The 16,446-nt window shown below is 42.0% G+C and overlaps 1 protein-coding gene across 3 annotated transcripts in view; it reads right to left on the reverse strand.

The window, feature by feature from the left end:
- Nucleotides 1-16,226, reverse strand: part of TSHZ2 (teashirt zinc finger homeobox 2) — a 220,884-nt gene extending 204,658 nt beyond the window's left edge. For all 3 annotated transcript variants that reach the window (XM_050314012.1, XM_050314010.1, XM_050314011.1), the window contains exon 1: nucleotides 15,481-16,226. In XM_050314012.1, coding sequence (XP_050169969.1) covers nucleotides 15,481-15,520 — 40 coding nt within the window. In that variant the 5' untranslated portion in view covers nucleotides 15,521-16,226. The remainder of the gene's footprint in view (nucleotides 1-15,480) is intronic.
- Between the last annotated feature and the right edge of the window lie 220 nt (nucleotides 16,227-16,446).

A 16,446-nucleotide genomic window follows, 5' to 3' on the forward strand; every position in this document is an offset into this window, starting at 1 on the left:
CGTTTTAGGAAGCAGAAGGTGGCCCAGGGCCATGCAGATGCCACCGTGTGCCCCACAGACGTGTGTTAAAATAGCCGTGCCCGGTCCCAGTGACGCAGGATGAGTGTGCTGGGTGGCAACACCACGGGTCCACTGCAGCACATTGTCCCCAGGGGCACAGGCAGGTTGTGACAACCACGGGCACAGACCCGGCACATCAACAGGGATTTTCTCTCCTCTCAGAGTGGACCTCCAGCCTCTACTCTTGAAAAACCACTCCCTTCAGTCTTACCATGCAGTTTTACCTAATTGGCAGAGAGAGAAGTAATTAAATGTAACAGAAACCAGGGTTTCCAAATGAAGATAGGGGTTTGGAAGCCACAATTTCTATTACTTTTTATTACCTTTACCTATGGTTTATAAGGCAAAGGGTCACAAAACAGATGCAAATGCTAAACCGAATGGCTCAGTAAATGAAGTCAAATTCTGCAGAGAAAAGTAGAAGGAAGTTAGAAGACATGAGTGAATTCACTTTAATAGCCAAATGAAGTTTTGAGTCACTGCTGACTCAAGTAAAACTCCAATTTAATACACCTCTAAAATATAACGTCTTCCAGATAAGACAGCAGTAATCCACTAACCAAATACACTCAGAAGAGAAAGGGAAATTCTGAGTAAGAGTACGAATATGAATCATTATTCTGATGATGTTTTTGTTATTATTTTTGCAGATGAATCTGAAAGCTCTTAGGACACAATTAAGTTACCACAGCCAATAAAGACAACAAGCAAAATCAAGGCAGATACTTTCTGCCTAGACACCGTGGTGATGGGCACATTAGAAATGAGGTATATTAGATAGATGAACTAGACAGACACATCTAACTGTCCTCCAGTGCACTCATTTGTTTGACAGCCTGGAAAATGCCAACATTCCTGGGATTAAATGAAAATAGAAAATTGCATTTTCACTGTAAAGTATACACAGAACTTTGCTATGTCAGATTCTCTTTGTTAAAACAAACCAGGGCGCAACCATGTCCTCCCAGAGAGACCCAAAGCACAACAAGATAAATGACACAGTAACCAAGGCACAACCAGCTGAGAGCCCTTGGGTTGCTACCCTTGTACCCAGGGTATTAGTGAAGCAATAATGACCTGCACATACTTTGATATTTTAATTTTTCCTAAGCTAAACAGCACCGAAAATGCTAAACTGCCCATCTTACACTGCTTGATATCATATTTCTTTTATCCATGACTTGGAGCCGCTTTACCTTTATGGACTGCTCAAACAATTTTTGTTCTGTGCCGCCTTTTCCCCCCACTTTGTTCTTCAAGAAAGTACAAGTAAACAAATAACCTTTCAGTATAAAAAATAAAGAACAACAACGACTGGAGGGATTCTCCCCAGAGGTTTCTGGCCCAGGCTGCAGCTGTACCACTGTGGCTTTTCCTTCAGCCCAGGGAGCAGCACAGGCACACACAGTGACACGTGGGCAGCACTTGTGCTCACGTTCAGCAGCTCCCTGGTTTTTCCCTGTGCCGGGCCATGTGCTCCAGAGCAGAGCTGGGTTTGGCAGGGAGCACTCTGGATCCTGCTCCTGCCCACTCCAGCTCTGACAGCAGCTCCGGGAGCTGAGCGACATCCCGGTGCTGCCGGGGAGAACAGAATCCAGCTCCTTGTGACAGTTTTCCCCACACAACATCACAATCAGCCAAACACATTTGTAATCTACTGCAGCTGGTGTTTCTATAATTGATAGAGATATAAAAGCCCTTTTTGCTAAAGTTGTACTTTTGTATTTTTTTTTTCTTGAGGGAGTTGTGAGAAAGCAGCTACAAAAAGCAAGCTTTAAATCTCAGATAATGTAGCTCCCTTTAGAATCCCAAGCTTAAAGCAAGTAGTTACGAGTTTTAGCAATGCAAAAAAAAGGGAGCTAAAAACAAACATTTATTTTACTTGACGTAGCAAAACAGTGGATTAAAAAGTTAAATCAATGCACCGTCTGAATGGTTCCTGCTGTAGCTGCAATTCCAAATGAAATAAGAATGTTATAAAAACTCGCCCATATTAGGCACATTTGGAAATGTCTCCTTGTAACTGTTCTTTAAGTGTTCTGTCTATGAGCACTAACAGGTCACTGCACAGGAAATGCAAAAATATGTTACATTTTAATCAGGGCATATAAAACACTGTCTAGAATGTTACATTGCCCTTGGGAATCTGTAGTAAGTAGGGGAACTTTTACAAAGTCCAGGTCACTCTCCCCATTACATCACTGTTAAAAAAAAAATGTTATTAGGTTAAATTATAGAGATGTCATGTATTAGAACTTTCCTAGTTGTAGGATGATGGCTAAGAGATGATTATTTCCTTGGAGAAACTCATAATCACTCCCTTGTTCCCCTGTACATACTTTGTATATTGAAAATAGTGCATTTTAACTGAAGCAAAATGTTTCCAAACAATTACAATGAATGAAGGCAAATATGAGACTGTTCACATACTCACTGTAACAACAAATTTCAGCACTTTACCCTAACACACAAACAGAAATTGAAAACCTGCCTGGCTGTACCTCATAGGTGATAAAAAATGAAAGAAGGGATTTTAGCAGACATGTTTGGGAATGATTAAGGTAAAATGTCCCTAATCCAAACAAGTGGAAACCCAGATGTTGAGGGCATCATAACATTCCTCTGCCTCCTTGCAACTCTTTCTCCAAATGATTTACCATTGTTTAACCAAAATCACAAGTTTGCTAAATCTTTAATAAGTTTATAGAGACAGCAAAAGAGTAAAGCAGGGGTGACTGTTTTCTAGATTACCATTCTCAGCATTTTAGTTATTAAAGATACAAATGCTGGAGGTGACAAAAAACTGTACAATATCCTGAAGGCAACGTGCTCCGCTGAGCCTGGCTCAAGTTTTGTCGCTGACTTTCAGATAGAAAGATTTGATTTATAGGAAAAATGTCCCACAGGGCAGCAAGTGAAATAAAATAAACCCCCTGCCCCAAGTAAAACCGAATCAGAGCCTCGGGGGCCCACGGCAGGTACCCACAGAGCGACAGAGGGACCAGCCCTCTGAGATGGGCATGTTGTGGCAGGAGAAAGACTCTCAGACTAACAGGCCCTTTTTATCTAAACAGATATCTGTGGTTGAAACTCCTGGCATGAGTCTTTGTCTTGTCTCTGAGCTGCTTTTGTACCACAGCTACTCAACTGCCAGTAACATCCACATGGTGTTCACCCTGACCCCACACAGACCCTGCCTGCTGACCGGCTCTCCCACCTCACACACCAACAAACACTTCTCAACAGCCCTGTATATACTATATATTGTTACAAATTCTATATGGCTTCCACCAACCTCTCAGTGCACTGCCCGAGCTCTTCAGTCCTCCTGTTCGACTCTCGCCACCCAAGCTGCAGCCCCGCGCCTCAGCGCCGCCATCTTCTCACGACTCCCAGCCAGGGATCAAAGTTTGCCTCATTTCGATGGATTTTTGCACCCCTCTTGGCCTGCCTGCTCCATGGTTGGGGACAGGACCTTGCCACTGCCACTTAGCAGACAAGGGGGGCATGGCTCTGGTGAATTTTAAGCTATTTTTTTCACTTTTTCCCCACAGAAGAAGGTCCCACCTCCTGAGCGCCATGACATGGCGGCCCCTCACGCCGGGTGCTCCCACCCCAACCCATCAGCGGCCCTGCGGTCCCTGTTCCCCAGCTGAGGCGCACTGGTTTCCTGCACAATCCATCCCCTCCGTGAGGAATGGATGTGTGCAGGCTTTGGAAAAGCCAGCTGAGGAACACGGAGAGACGCACACGTGGAACCACTCTGGCTCCAACCCAGGGCTCGATCTGGACGCGCTCACTGCACCAGCTAATGCTGACCACTGAGCTCTACACTGACCGGGCAATAGTCAAGATTACATTTTTACCACTGTTTTCTATGGATATTTGATAATGTCATGCTCTCTGCCCCTGCTAGTCCATGCTCAGCTCCCTAAATTTCCCTGTTTCCGACCTCAGGGCCTGGGCTCCAGCTAAACACACCGTACAGACCTTTTCCTCACTCCTTGACTGCTCGGACCCATCGCTGCCCCTGCAGCAGGGACAGCAATTGTCCTACTTATCCCCAGCTCAAACGGTTTTTAAGGGAATGTAATTGAAAAAGAGGAACCAAGAACAGAGCATGCGTGGTGGAGATGGCACGTTGGAGAATGCTGTGTCACCTTCTAAAAATTCTTTGGCAACGGCAACTTTTAGGCTTTATAAGTCAGACAAATTTGGGTGGATTTTCTCAGGGAAAGCAGAAGATATCTCTGAAAAATGTTCACGTCACTGCCAGAAAGCTCAGTGGTCCCACAGCTTTGAAATAAACCCTGATGAACGTCTTCTAATTTTTTGCCAAATAACATCCTACCCTAAATTACAGGAAGAACATTTTAGGAAAGAAAACACAGATTTTAATAATGGAAATGGTTGCTTTGAGCAGCTCAGAAGTGGAAACATTAGAATCAGTAGAAATCAAACCTCTCAACAGGAAACCCCAAACAATCTGGACTATAGGAACTGTCGAGCCCTCGATACAGATGTTATTGTTGCCGTGCCCAGGGCTATCCAATTCTCTCACATCCAGCACTCAAGGCCCCTGCTGGTTTTCTGTTCCTTTCAAGATCTTCCTTATTTTTTTCTCCCCTTTTTGTTACCACTTAGCTGAACTTTTACCACAGGTGAAGGTGCTGAGCCCTGAACATCTGTGTTGTCTACTTGTTCTGCCCCATCCACAGCATACTGGCTTTCCAGTTCAGACAATCCATCCAGCAAGAGGGATCATCAGGCAAAACCAACAAAATAAATCTACAGTTCTGAACAGGGAAGAGGTTAATGACTTGCATTGTCTTATTTGAGCTGTTTTTTCTCATGCTCAAGTAAAACAATAACCAGGCGAGGCTACAAATCCCAGATCTGAGTCCCCGATTCAGTCAGAGGGGCCCTTGGCCATAAATTTCAGCACAGACTTAAAAATTGATAGAACTCCTTTTTAATCATCAACTATTCAGCTGCTCATTACTGATATATGCTTTAATGACATGCCTTTAAATTTTGGTCTAGTTTTAAAATACAGTTTCCTCAAATTCCACAGTGAATCCAGTGTTGTGAAATGGAGCCCTGCAATTTTGCTCAAGTGCTTTTTCAGCTCTAAGGTCTATTTGAAATACAAAATTTAAGGAGTTTGCTATGTCAGGTGACGTTTTGTTAGCTTTTGACAAGAGAAAATATTTAATACCCTCATTTTTTTCCCCCTGCTCTGAATATTAGTTTAATTGTCACAAATAATTAAACGCTTATGAGTAAGAGACATCTTCAGACATTTTGACAATACATATTAAGAGACACTTTAAGGCAAATCTGCACAGATCGGCTTTTATTTGTTATGCTAAACGATGATGCATCCTGATTGCATTTGTTCCTTATTTGTGTGTGCAACAGGAGACGTACTGTGAATGATCTGTAAGGAATAAAATGACAGTATTTGACAGGCTAGGAAATGTCTGGGCAGGGATACAGGAGAAGGAACCCTGAAAGGGCATTGTTTATGGAGGGGCAATGGGTAGAGACACTCCCTTCAATCTAAGGCAATGAAAGGCGCCAACAACTAAATTACAGTTAATAACAGTAAGAAATAAACATAAATTACGTATACAAGGCTCAAGCTCAAGGACTTTGGACCACTAAAAATATGTATTATTATATCAATTATCAAAGAGAGACAAATTCCCATCCTGGGAATTTGCATACAAACTCTAATAACCTACTATTCAGAAATAGAGGCAAGCATTAATTTCCACATGAAAAGGAGCCATGGGAGAGCTTCCCAAGTCCCCAGCTCCAGAGAAAGCCCTACCTGGTGATTCTGCACCAAACCCTCTGGCCTCTACTCGAGAGGGTAGCAGGTGGTCTGCCAGGTATGGCAGATCAGCCCTATATTCCCTAAGATTTATTCTGAGTTCCTGTCAATATCATGGCTGCAATGACCATTCCTGAAAGGTAATACCATGTGAAAACAGCATAAACAATCCCTAATGAATCCACAGGCTATTACTTGTGTCATATTTCTTCTACAGGCAATACATACACCTCCAGTTTAGAAAACCAGCACTGCCCTTGATCGAAGCCCAACAATTCTTCCAGCTTACACAAGACAGGGAACTGAGGAAGGTCCATGGCAACTGCTTGGTGCTAAAAGCTTCTGAAAATTCACATTGCTCTTTAGATGCCCATGTAAGAATTCAGACACGTAATGTTAGAAACTGAACCTCAAAATCAGCGATTTCCAACCACCTCTGGCAGTCTGGGTGGAGGAAAATGTGCATGTCCTGTTTAGCTGCAATTAGAGTAGGTTTTACATATTTCTCAGGGCAGTGCATTATATACAGACACATCCCAGGTCTGCCAGGCAAATGGAGAACAGCATATGAGAGGAGAAGTAACCGTAACCAAATTCCCTGGTCCTGAAACTTCCCACTGGCTGAAAATGCATCTGAAGATAATTTAGGGAAAGTAAAAAACTTGATTACTCTGTCTGAAACTATTGCCTAGTAAAGCTCCCTTGGCTTGCTAGCACTGCTTTTCCAAACTGTGAGTCTTCTCATTTTTGGGAGATCCTGGACATGAGCAAAGTGCCCCTTCCTCCATCACAGGGAGGGTTCCATTCACCTTTCTGTAAAATGGGGGAAAATATTCTGCATCACTGGGTTTATCCTGAGGAGTACACAGCATTAATAAGAAAGCCTTGGTAGAAAGGTGCTAAGTGTGAAGAAATATTGCTCCACTTCCTAACAAAGCACACAAATATAAGCAAGAACTTTGCAGCTCATCAAAAGCACCAGAAAGCTTTTAATTTTTTTTAGCATTTAATGCTAATGATCGATATAACTACTTAGCTTCTTTCTCCTCTCACCTGCTAATTTAATGCTACTTTGACTGTGCTTGTGTATGTTATGACATGGCTGAAAAACACACCAAAAAATAATTTTTGTAGACCAATACACCAGCTGGCAAAAGGTTACGTTTCTTCAATACAAAACTGCACATCATAAAAAATCCAGCTCTCTCCTGCGAAATCTACTCCAACTGCAGGAAGTAAATGAGTTCTTCCTATATGTACAAAGAAAATTGCAGGTCTTATGAATTGTGGTGGTGATTCCCCGTGCGATTCACGTGAAAATTATTTATATGTGGCAAATCCTGAGTCAAATTTTTCTACCAAAAAAACCCCAAAAACCTCCTTCTGTCCAAGAGCGGGGTGAGTGATAGAAATAGGGTTGTTGTCTGCATATACCAAACTGCACCAACGTGCAGATTTTCATTCCCTCTAAGCAGAGTTTCACTACTGAAAAAAAAATATCTTAGCTAGCAAGGTATTCCAGAGAATTTAATTATTTTCATTAAAAACAAGAACTGTATGCTGCTTCTTTTTTTTTTTTTTTTTTTTCCCATAGAAATTCTGCAGCGATTCTACATAAACAGACCCAATATCACTTCAGCGAAGTTGCTTTGGGAATACGTAACAGCCTTTTTTAAGTTATGAAAGCAATATTGAATGAGATTTACTACAATTTAAGATAAGTGGGTCTTAATTTTATATGAACAGAGAGACTTAAAAAGCAGGCAGGAAGAGTTCCAATTATATTGTGCTGGAATATTAGGCCCTGTGCAAAATTGCCCCTTTTCTCTTTTACATGCATAAAAACAAGCACAACAGGCTTTTCAATTAAATGAGTCTTTTGAGAGAGATGCAGGAAGAGCCAGAAAGCTCCTTAAAACTTCATTGCTTTTTATCTTTGTCAGGTAGGGCTGTGTATTAAAAATGACCTGTTCTTTCCTGTCCTATCCTTCCTGCAAGTTTTTTCTTCCTGTTTGACCTATCAATTTTAAGTTTCCCAATGAATGGAAGGGTAGATTCGGATTAGTTTTCCCCCAAATACTGAGTAGTTTTGCTTTTCTACAGCCATCTAGAGCCCAGGATGTCTCCCATAGTCTCTTTAGCATCGGGAGTAACTTTAATGAGCCTCAGGATCATTAGACGAAAGCAGTTTACAGAACACAGGGAGGAAAGACACAGAAAGGAATGAGATACAGCTCTAATAGATACAAGCCATGGAGATGAAAGAAAGAAGTCAGCATCTAATTTGCATTAATACAATAAAAATACAGCATTAATGTTGCCAGTTGTAAATTTTTTTTTTCTTCAATAAAGTTCAGCCTGATTATATCTGGGAAAAGGTGGGCTGTGCATTCCTCGTAGTATTTATCCTTTAAAGAACAGTTAATGGCTATTAACTCCCCGGATTTAATTGCCACTAAATACAATCTCCACAAAACTTCAGTTGAAAGTCACTCCTCGAAAACCGATGGTCTGAGCTCTCCAGACTGCTTTGTTTATGGCAATACAAACCCGGAGCTGCAACTCACTCCACTCCATCATTATGGTTTGTGTTTTGTTTACCAGCGTTATCTGTGTGTCCGTATAGAATTATACACACACACCCCCCAGTTCAGCATCAGAGTCACTCAAAAGCAATATTGACAATCTTGTTTATCCAAAAATCATGATGCACAACCTCAAAAATCATGAGAGTAGCTGAAAACGATCAGATGTTGAAAACAGTCACTTTGAGAATCACAGCGTTTTTCCTCTGGCATAAAACTTCAAGCCTGAATGTTTTCGAGCTCCTTAGTTCTCCACAGAAAGGAGTTTTAAATTAATTTTCCTTTTAAAATGCATATTGGACACCTGCATAATTATCAGGCTCCAGGAGCAGGAGGTTTAAAGAAAATAAACCCTAACAAAGGAGTTTCAGGAGACACCACTCCTAACAGCACAGTCCTGACATTTGGGCAAATATTGGTGGAATAATTAAAAACTGAGTGTTCCAGGTGCATCCCTCTCCCAGACAGGCACTTTTCTCTCCCTCTTGCAGGTATGGATGTGTGCACGCCTGGAAAGGATCCGTTTCCCATACATTGAGGAGTGTTTGTTCTATTTAACTGTGGAATTTTACCAATACTTGGGACCATCAGGCGCTGTACGTTACAAACTATGTATTTTTCACAATCAAACCCTGTCATTTCGCAGCTATTGTTGTGCCTTTCTTTTTCCTAGGGCGAAGGGGGAAAACATTTCTTTTAGGGAAACAAAGATTCTCTTCATTTTTCTAAATGAAACACTTAATGCAACACTTAGATCAGAAGACCAGTTTTTCCACTTCTTTTTTGCCTGAAAAAGCTCACAAGGTAACGGATGAAAAGGCAGCAGCAGTTAAAGAGGGATGTGTAAATCTAATGGGAAACACTGTGATGTTTCTCCTTGAAACCTTAAAAAACACACAGCTCGCTGTCAAGGTAGTTCTGAGCTGCAGAAGCCGTTATTATAACATGGCAAAAATTACTCGGTGCCAAGATCCAACAGAAGTCACCTTAATGAGAAAGAACTGATTTTTGTCCCTAAAACCACATGGAACTTTTAGGCTTGGGATTTGCAAAGCCATTTTCATGCATTCACTCGAGAGCTGCTGCCCCTGTGCACAGCCTTACCACCACAAGGAAAGGATTCTTTAAAAGACCATCTCATCTACTGGTACCAAAAACAGTGCTCAGTAATTAACACACAGAGTGGAAATGTGATTGAGAAGTGAAGTTGGCCGAGCAAGCAAAATCTCTCAGTCATACAGACTTCAGGAAAGAATAGCATGTGAGCGTTAGGAACAGAAGTTACAAACAGAACTCTCCCTGGATTTAAAGCTTAATGGGAGAATCTGGTCCCCTCTTCAGAGGTAAAATGTTGCTAAAGGAACGTATATCTTGAAATCTGAACAGCCCAGTGTTACACAGACAGTCCTCACACAGACCAGTTACCCACTGAAGCAAAGTGCTGAGTAAGAACTGCAGAACTGGGCCCACTCTCATGTAAATTATTGTAATTAAATAGGTAATGAAAAATCACTGCTCTTGCACAAATGCAATGTAAGATTTCAGCTGAGAGTGTAACGTGTTTCCAGTTGACTCCTGTATCGGATTCAGAGACAAATGAAAATGTCTCTCTGCTTGCATGAGCACGCTTTAGAGGTAAAACTTCCCAAATATTTTCATTTTGCAGAGAAGAGGGAAAAACAGAGGCTTATTTTAACAGCAAAGCCTGTAGGATCCCCCCTTTTTAAGGCATAATGTGGCACAAACATCTCAACCCGAGAGGCATTAAATAGAATTTGAATAATATGACTTTGCCTTTGCTAATAATACGTCATCCAGTGCAAGAACCAGGCCTTATTCTCCCCTCCACGAGCTGACATGGTATTTTTTTTACATTTGAGCTCTTAAGATCTGCACAATAGCTTAACACAATAAGTGTTTAGCCTCTGGTTCCAACTGTAATTGATAGAGTACAGTTCCATTCCCTCTGCTGCTGCTAAGTTGGGAATTGCAGCCACAGCAACTGACAGCTTTTTTTTTTTCTCCCTGAGTCTGGAGTTGCTCTCTGGGAGTGATGTCCTCATCGGGATGGGAAGTAAAATGATGGGAGAAAAGCTCACCCTGGCCCTGTGCTCCGGACAAACTCCAGAGCCCTCTTACAGGGGAAACAGTTCCTTGAGGTGGGTGCTACCAATGAGAGTAAAAATCAGGAGCAGAAAGCTCCAAAATCCTGCCGGTCTGAAGAAAATGGGCTTTTCAGTCAGAGAGCACAGAAGAGGGAGAGCGTTTATGCAGAAGAATTTCTGACAATGAGTATGTTTTCAAAAGTGCAATAAAACTGTGTCATTTACTGAAGGAAACGTCTTTTGTTTCACAGTCACGGGGGTGAACTCTTGGGGAGTCGCACTCCTTATCCAGTGGTGATACACTGGGCTTTGATACGTGAGAGTAAAACTGAAATGAGGAAACAGGCACTAAAATGAACATGATTTCAAATGGTCCCATTCAGGCCTGAGTTCTGACATGGGGAAAAAAATTACAGATCAGCTTCGGGCTGAGAAGTCGATTCCAAAACTGAACGCAGATGGAGACTAATTTTGGTGCCTCTTTAGTTGCAAAAGTACCTATTTCAGAGTATATTTAATTAACCAGGATTTAAAGGCTCCTCTTGTTTGTGAACACCTTGGCTTTTTTTGTCATCTGTCAGCACTGTGATGTGCACAGTAAGTGAAAGGTTCTGAGGCATGAACTATTTAGGTGGGTTTGATGTGCACTTGCTTTTATGGAGGATGTTTAAACAAAACAAGTGCTGCCATTTCTACAGTTTCATTCAGCATTGTTTGCTTGGAATCTGCTTCTATTGCCCCTATTAGAAAGGATACAAATAATACACAAATAACCATAACGCTCTTGGTTATTAATAAATATATATATACAAAAATATATGTATGTATATCTCTCGCTTCTTTTCACCACAGAAATACACATATCAAACCTTGCTGGTCATTTACTCTGCTCTCTGCAGAAGCAGAATTTCACTTTCTAAATATGCTTCTTTCTAAATATGTTTTAAATAACCTTTACTACTAAGGTGCAAACTGCAGCTTTAAAGAACTCCCTGCAAACTGTTCTGCTCACTGCTCCATGAGGACTCTTCCAAAACCAAACCCCTGTTATTCTACAGCTCAAATAAACAGCATAAATGTGCCTGATATCTGTTCCTGCTGTACTTTTCCTGAGCTTTGGTTCTTAGATAGTCTTAGATTGGGGCTGCGAGAGAAAGAAAAGAAGCAATACAATATTCCAGTTGGAAAGGGCGTTAAGTCCAGAACCCTCTTTGCAGGTTTTAAAAAAGCAAACTAGCAATTCATGATCACAAAATAAAATATGCACATTTAAACAAGCTGCAGGGGAAAGGAGAGTTTAATCCAGTGAAATTGTGTTTGAAAGCCATTTCATACCCCTAGGAATAAAATCTGAATAGCAATTCTGCTTTGCTCCCACCCTTTTTCCACCCTTCTGTTAATATATTACCATTTGTTATGGAATCGTTACAAGACTTTTACCCCAGAGGTGGCTGCATTTCGTTGAAGGATGAAATACTTTCTGGGCCTGAGCCTCTTCTTACTCACAGGAGCAGCCAGTACTCCCTGCAACTACACTGATGCTGATAGTAAAGCTGTTTGTGATTTGCACCTGAGCAAGAGAAAAATTAGGCCCAGAGTTTGTAAAGCCCTTTGTGATTCATTTGGGTGAAAGCTACAACACAAATGGGATGTTTATTGTAAACACAAGTATGATACTAAAGCAGGCACTGATGCAAAGAGCTGCAAATATCTGCCTCAAGAACTATCGAAATGGAAATGACGATCTCAAAAAGGAATGATGATTCAGAAAAGATTCGGCCCTGCGAAGATCAAAATGCATTTGACATAGTTTCGGGGTTGACGTGAAATAAAGTGTCTTTAAAAGTGTAATCTGAGATCAAAAATCCTCCTCATCAAACATAAATAGCGCCCCATTTATCCAATTACACTACCTTGTTTCATCACAATGGCCTGTAATATATTTCTTAGGAATACAAGGCTTAAAATTAATAATAGAAAAGGACAAAATTGCCATGTATATTCCTCTAGCTAGATTTTCATCGAGCAGCAGGACTTCACTTCTGATTCACTCGCTGGGTCTCTCTAACCTTTACATTATTCATTAATCAAACTAGAAACCTGCTTTCAAAGTCAGTGCATGGCAGTAATTATTTACAGTTGTGCATAGTATTTAATTTTAAGCAATGACAAAAGCAGGCATGTCCAGAATGATAAGGCTTATCATTTTTCTTCCCTTGGAGGTGAACTATCTAAAGAAGCTAAAAGTTGCAAACTTCTCTTCAATATCTCTGCTGCCATCAAGACAAAATGCAGTGCAACTGATACCTTTGAACTTGTACAACTAAAAATAAATAAAAGTGAAAATTAAGTAATATATAATGTATTAACTCCTTTAAATAAAACGGAATAAGGAGCTTTGCTATCAGCCCTGATGAGCGATTCATTTCTTAGTGCACAGTCTGTCTCCTGTCACTTTGAGGTATTTTTCACCATACAAAACAGAACCTCAGTACTATCCCTGAAAATGAAAGTCAGTTTTAAGAACTATATACAACAGGCACGTCTGCTCTTTGAAACCCCCTCTACCCCCCACAAACACACAAATATGACTTCAAAGCAGGAGAACTATTGCAAATGTATAAACCTACTTCAAATAGTTATGCTGGATGAAACTGGACTGCATTTGCTGTATTTTGCTCACCTGAAACAACATTGAGCTGAGGACAAATATAATCAAAGAAATGCACCACTGAAGAGCAATGCACGTTTTCTAATGAGAATGAGAAAGGAGAGATCTAATCGTGGTCAGTCGAGTTTCTCTCTCGTCATTAAGATATTAAAAATACTGTAGTGTTCCGGATAAAAACACATCTCACTGTATCTCAGCAGGGAAATCCCGGGAAACAACAGCCTGGGCTCTGCTCGCAAAAAATGACTTACTCTGTAGCCCATGTTTCTAAAAAAGAACAGGCTGCCCCTTCCACAAAAGGATACTACACACACTCCAAGTGAAAATTCTACTTTGAAAACCAAATAAAATGAAGCCTCACGCTCCTGACAGAGAGAAAAAAAGGAGCAATTCTAGCACTGTCACTGTGATGATCAGCATCCATGAAAAAATAGCTATTTATCCTGCAAGTTGAAAACGTTAATGCCTTATTCAGATAAAACCTCTCTGTGAATAAAACAAAAATAGCACCTCATCGGAGAGTTCTCCTGAATACATATATATATACATATATATATGTATATGAATATGAATTTTTAGTGTAACTGTTATTTATGGCTTTAACCATAAATTTGGGATCTTTGCCTGCCAGGAATCACACTGGCAACCTGCATAGGTACATTCACTGGTCACATCCCAAAAGTCTCTGCCTGCAGTCCGTTGTCCTACACCTACAGGAATAACGGCAAAACATGGAAGTTTGTAAAAGTTCTGTGTGTCCCAGTTTCTCTGAAATGTCATTTACCTTTGCATGACTCCCAAGCACTACTTTTCAAAGTTTATTCAAGTGTGCCACTAAACTTGCCCATACATTTTGTCCCACATATCCTGTGCTACACCCAGAAAATATTCGGGAGCGGGAGGAAAAATGAACAAACCGTTTGTAAAGTAAAGATGTAAAATATGAGTTTTCTTTAAAGAACTAATCCGGTGAAGGACACAAAGGGAAAAAAGAAGGGAAAAAACCCGCCTACATTAAAAGCCAAACAAGATAATAATTGTGCATGTCTGGCTAAGAGAATCTAGAGGGCAAGCCTTACGTCATTGGCACTTGGGTTACCATGGTGAGTGATTTATTGATATATATCAAGAATGAATAGATCAAAGGCAGCAAGATGACAGGTGATCAATCAAATGTCAAATCAAAGCTGGCAATCAACTGGAAAGCTGATTTTTCAGTGGGTGGGTCTGGCAGAAGAAAAATGAACTTCCATATTGCGCTTCCCAGAAACAAAACCCCACCACACTATTAAAAAAAAAATAAAAAGCAATTAAGCAGCCTGAAAGAAAACTCTTTGAAAAGATTTACTATACAGGCCCACTCATCTGTTTCTTTTTCTTGGCCCCCAAAAGAAAAAGAACACCCTACAACGACAAACAAAACACTTCCAAAGTTGCAAACTATTTTCTTCTGTTAAAGAAAAAAAAATTTAATAAATTGCAAAACCACTTGGCATGTGCAAATATATAAACCGGGCTACAAAACAAAAGAAGGATTTGATTTGAAAATGTGGATTGTCTTCTAACAGTCAGAACGTTTCACTTTATTTCCTGTTGCAATTTTCACCACTGATGATCAAAGGCTGAACTTCCCCACTGGGTTCATCAGCAGAGAGAGTCCCTGTACTATTTCAGGCACACGCAGCACACACACACACACACACACCCGGCCAGAACTGCCACCAGAAACACGGCGAAATAAAAGATTAAACACCCCGACCCACTTCGCGAAACACACGGCTCAAAACCAAAAACCACCGGGAGGTGGAAAAAAATCAAGACCGGGAAAAAATAAATACACTAAAGCGAGAAGGAAAAGGGAGACCGGCTGCTTTCGGTTCGGGAAGGGGAAAGGGCAGGGGGAGAAGGGGAGACGAGTGGGAGAAAGTTGGGGGGAAAAGTTTGGGCAGGGCAGGCTGGAGCGGGAGCGGCGGGAGCGGGGAGAGACCGGGGGAGCGGCGAGGGTGGAAGGGGACAGCCCATGTCAGAGTAAAGATCTTGGCAATAAGGAATGAAACTGGCTCCATGGAGTTACGGAGGGAAAGGGAGGGGGAGGGGGGATAAATAAATAAAGATTCAGCCCGGAAAAGCAAGGGTGACCCTAAATAATAATAAAGATGGGGGGTAGGATTGGAAGGAGTGGAGAGACAGAGGCTGTGTAAGTGGATGGCTTCTCCTTACCTGCAGCCCGTTTGGGTGCTTGCTGTTTCCTCCTTGGCATCGCTCTACTTTCTCCAATCTCACTTCTGTCCCCAGATCCGAGAGCCCTGAGACGCTCCTGAGCCGTGTTCCTCTGCCTCTCAGCTGCTTCCCCAGCACCCCCCTCAAGCCTCCCCTGCCCCCCTCCTTTCCACTTCACTGATAGGAACCTGTTTGGTTTTTATTTTATTTTACAGATCTAGGTTTCTTTCTTTCTCTCTCTCTCTTTCTTTTTTTTTTTTTTTTGGTAGGTTTTTTTTTTTTTTTTTTTTTAACTGTTGCAACACTTGCTTTGCTTTGATTCAGACATCCAAGCTCAGGAGCAAATGAAAGGCGCCCACAGTGCCAAGAGAATGGTAATAAATAAATAACAAAATAGATATGTATATATTAAAAAGGCAGCTCTGGAAAGACTGTGGGGCTGGCTGCTTCCTCCCTTCCCTGTCCTGCCTCCTCCTCCTCCTCCTCCTCGCAGAGCTGTATGGCGGAGCGGTGCCCGGGTGTGCGGTGTGTGTGTGTGTGTGCGTGTGTGTGTGCGCGGAGCGCTGCAGGTTCCGTGCTGTCAGATGCCAGGCAGTGAGTGATATGGGAGAGGACAGGGAGGCTTTGGATGGGAGGAAATCTGGGATCCGCACACACACGCGCGCACACGCACACCCGCGCTCGGGCACACGCACACACACACACACACACCCGCACACACACACACACACGCACACACGCACACACACACAGGCAGGGCGAGGCGATGCCAGCAAACATCGATCCACCGAGCAAACTGAACATTAACAAACTCCTCCTCCGCGACCCGATGACAGGATGAAATGTGCTCCGCGCAGCCGGGCGGCAGCGCCGCTCATTAAAGAGACAGGGCGCCGGCACCGCGCCCGCGGGGCGACCCCAACAGCGCCCGCCGCGGCACCGCCACCCTCGCCGGGACCACCCCCG

Source organism: Myiozetetes cayanensis, unplaced genomic scaffold (assembly GCF_022539395.1).
Source record: "Myiozetetes cayanensis isolate MyiCay16 unplaced genomic scaffold, myiCay2020 scf19, whole genome shotgun sequence".
NCBI lineage: Eukaryota > Metazoa > Chordata > Aves > Passeriformes > Tyrannidae > Myiozetetes > Myiozetetes cayanensis.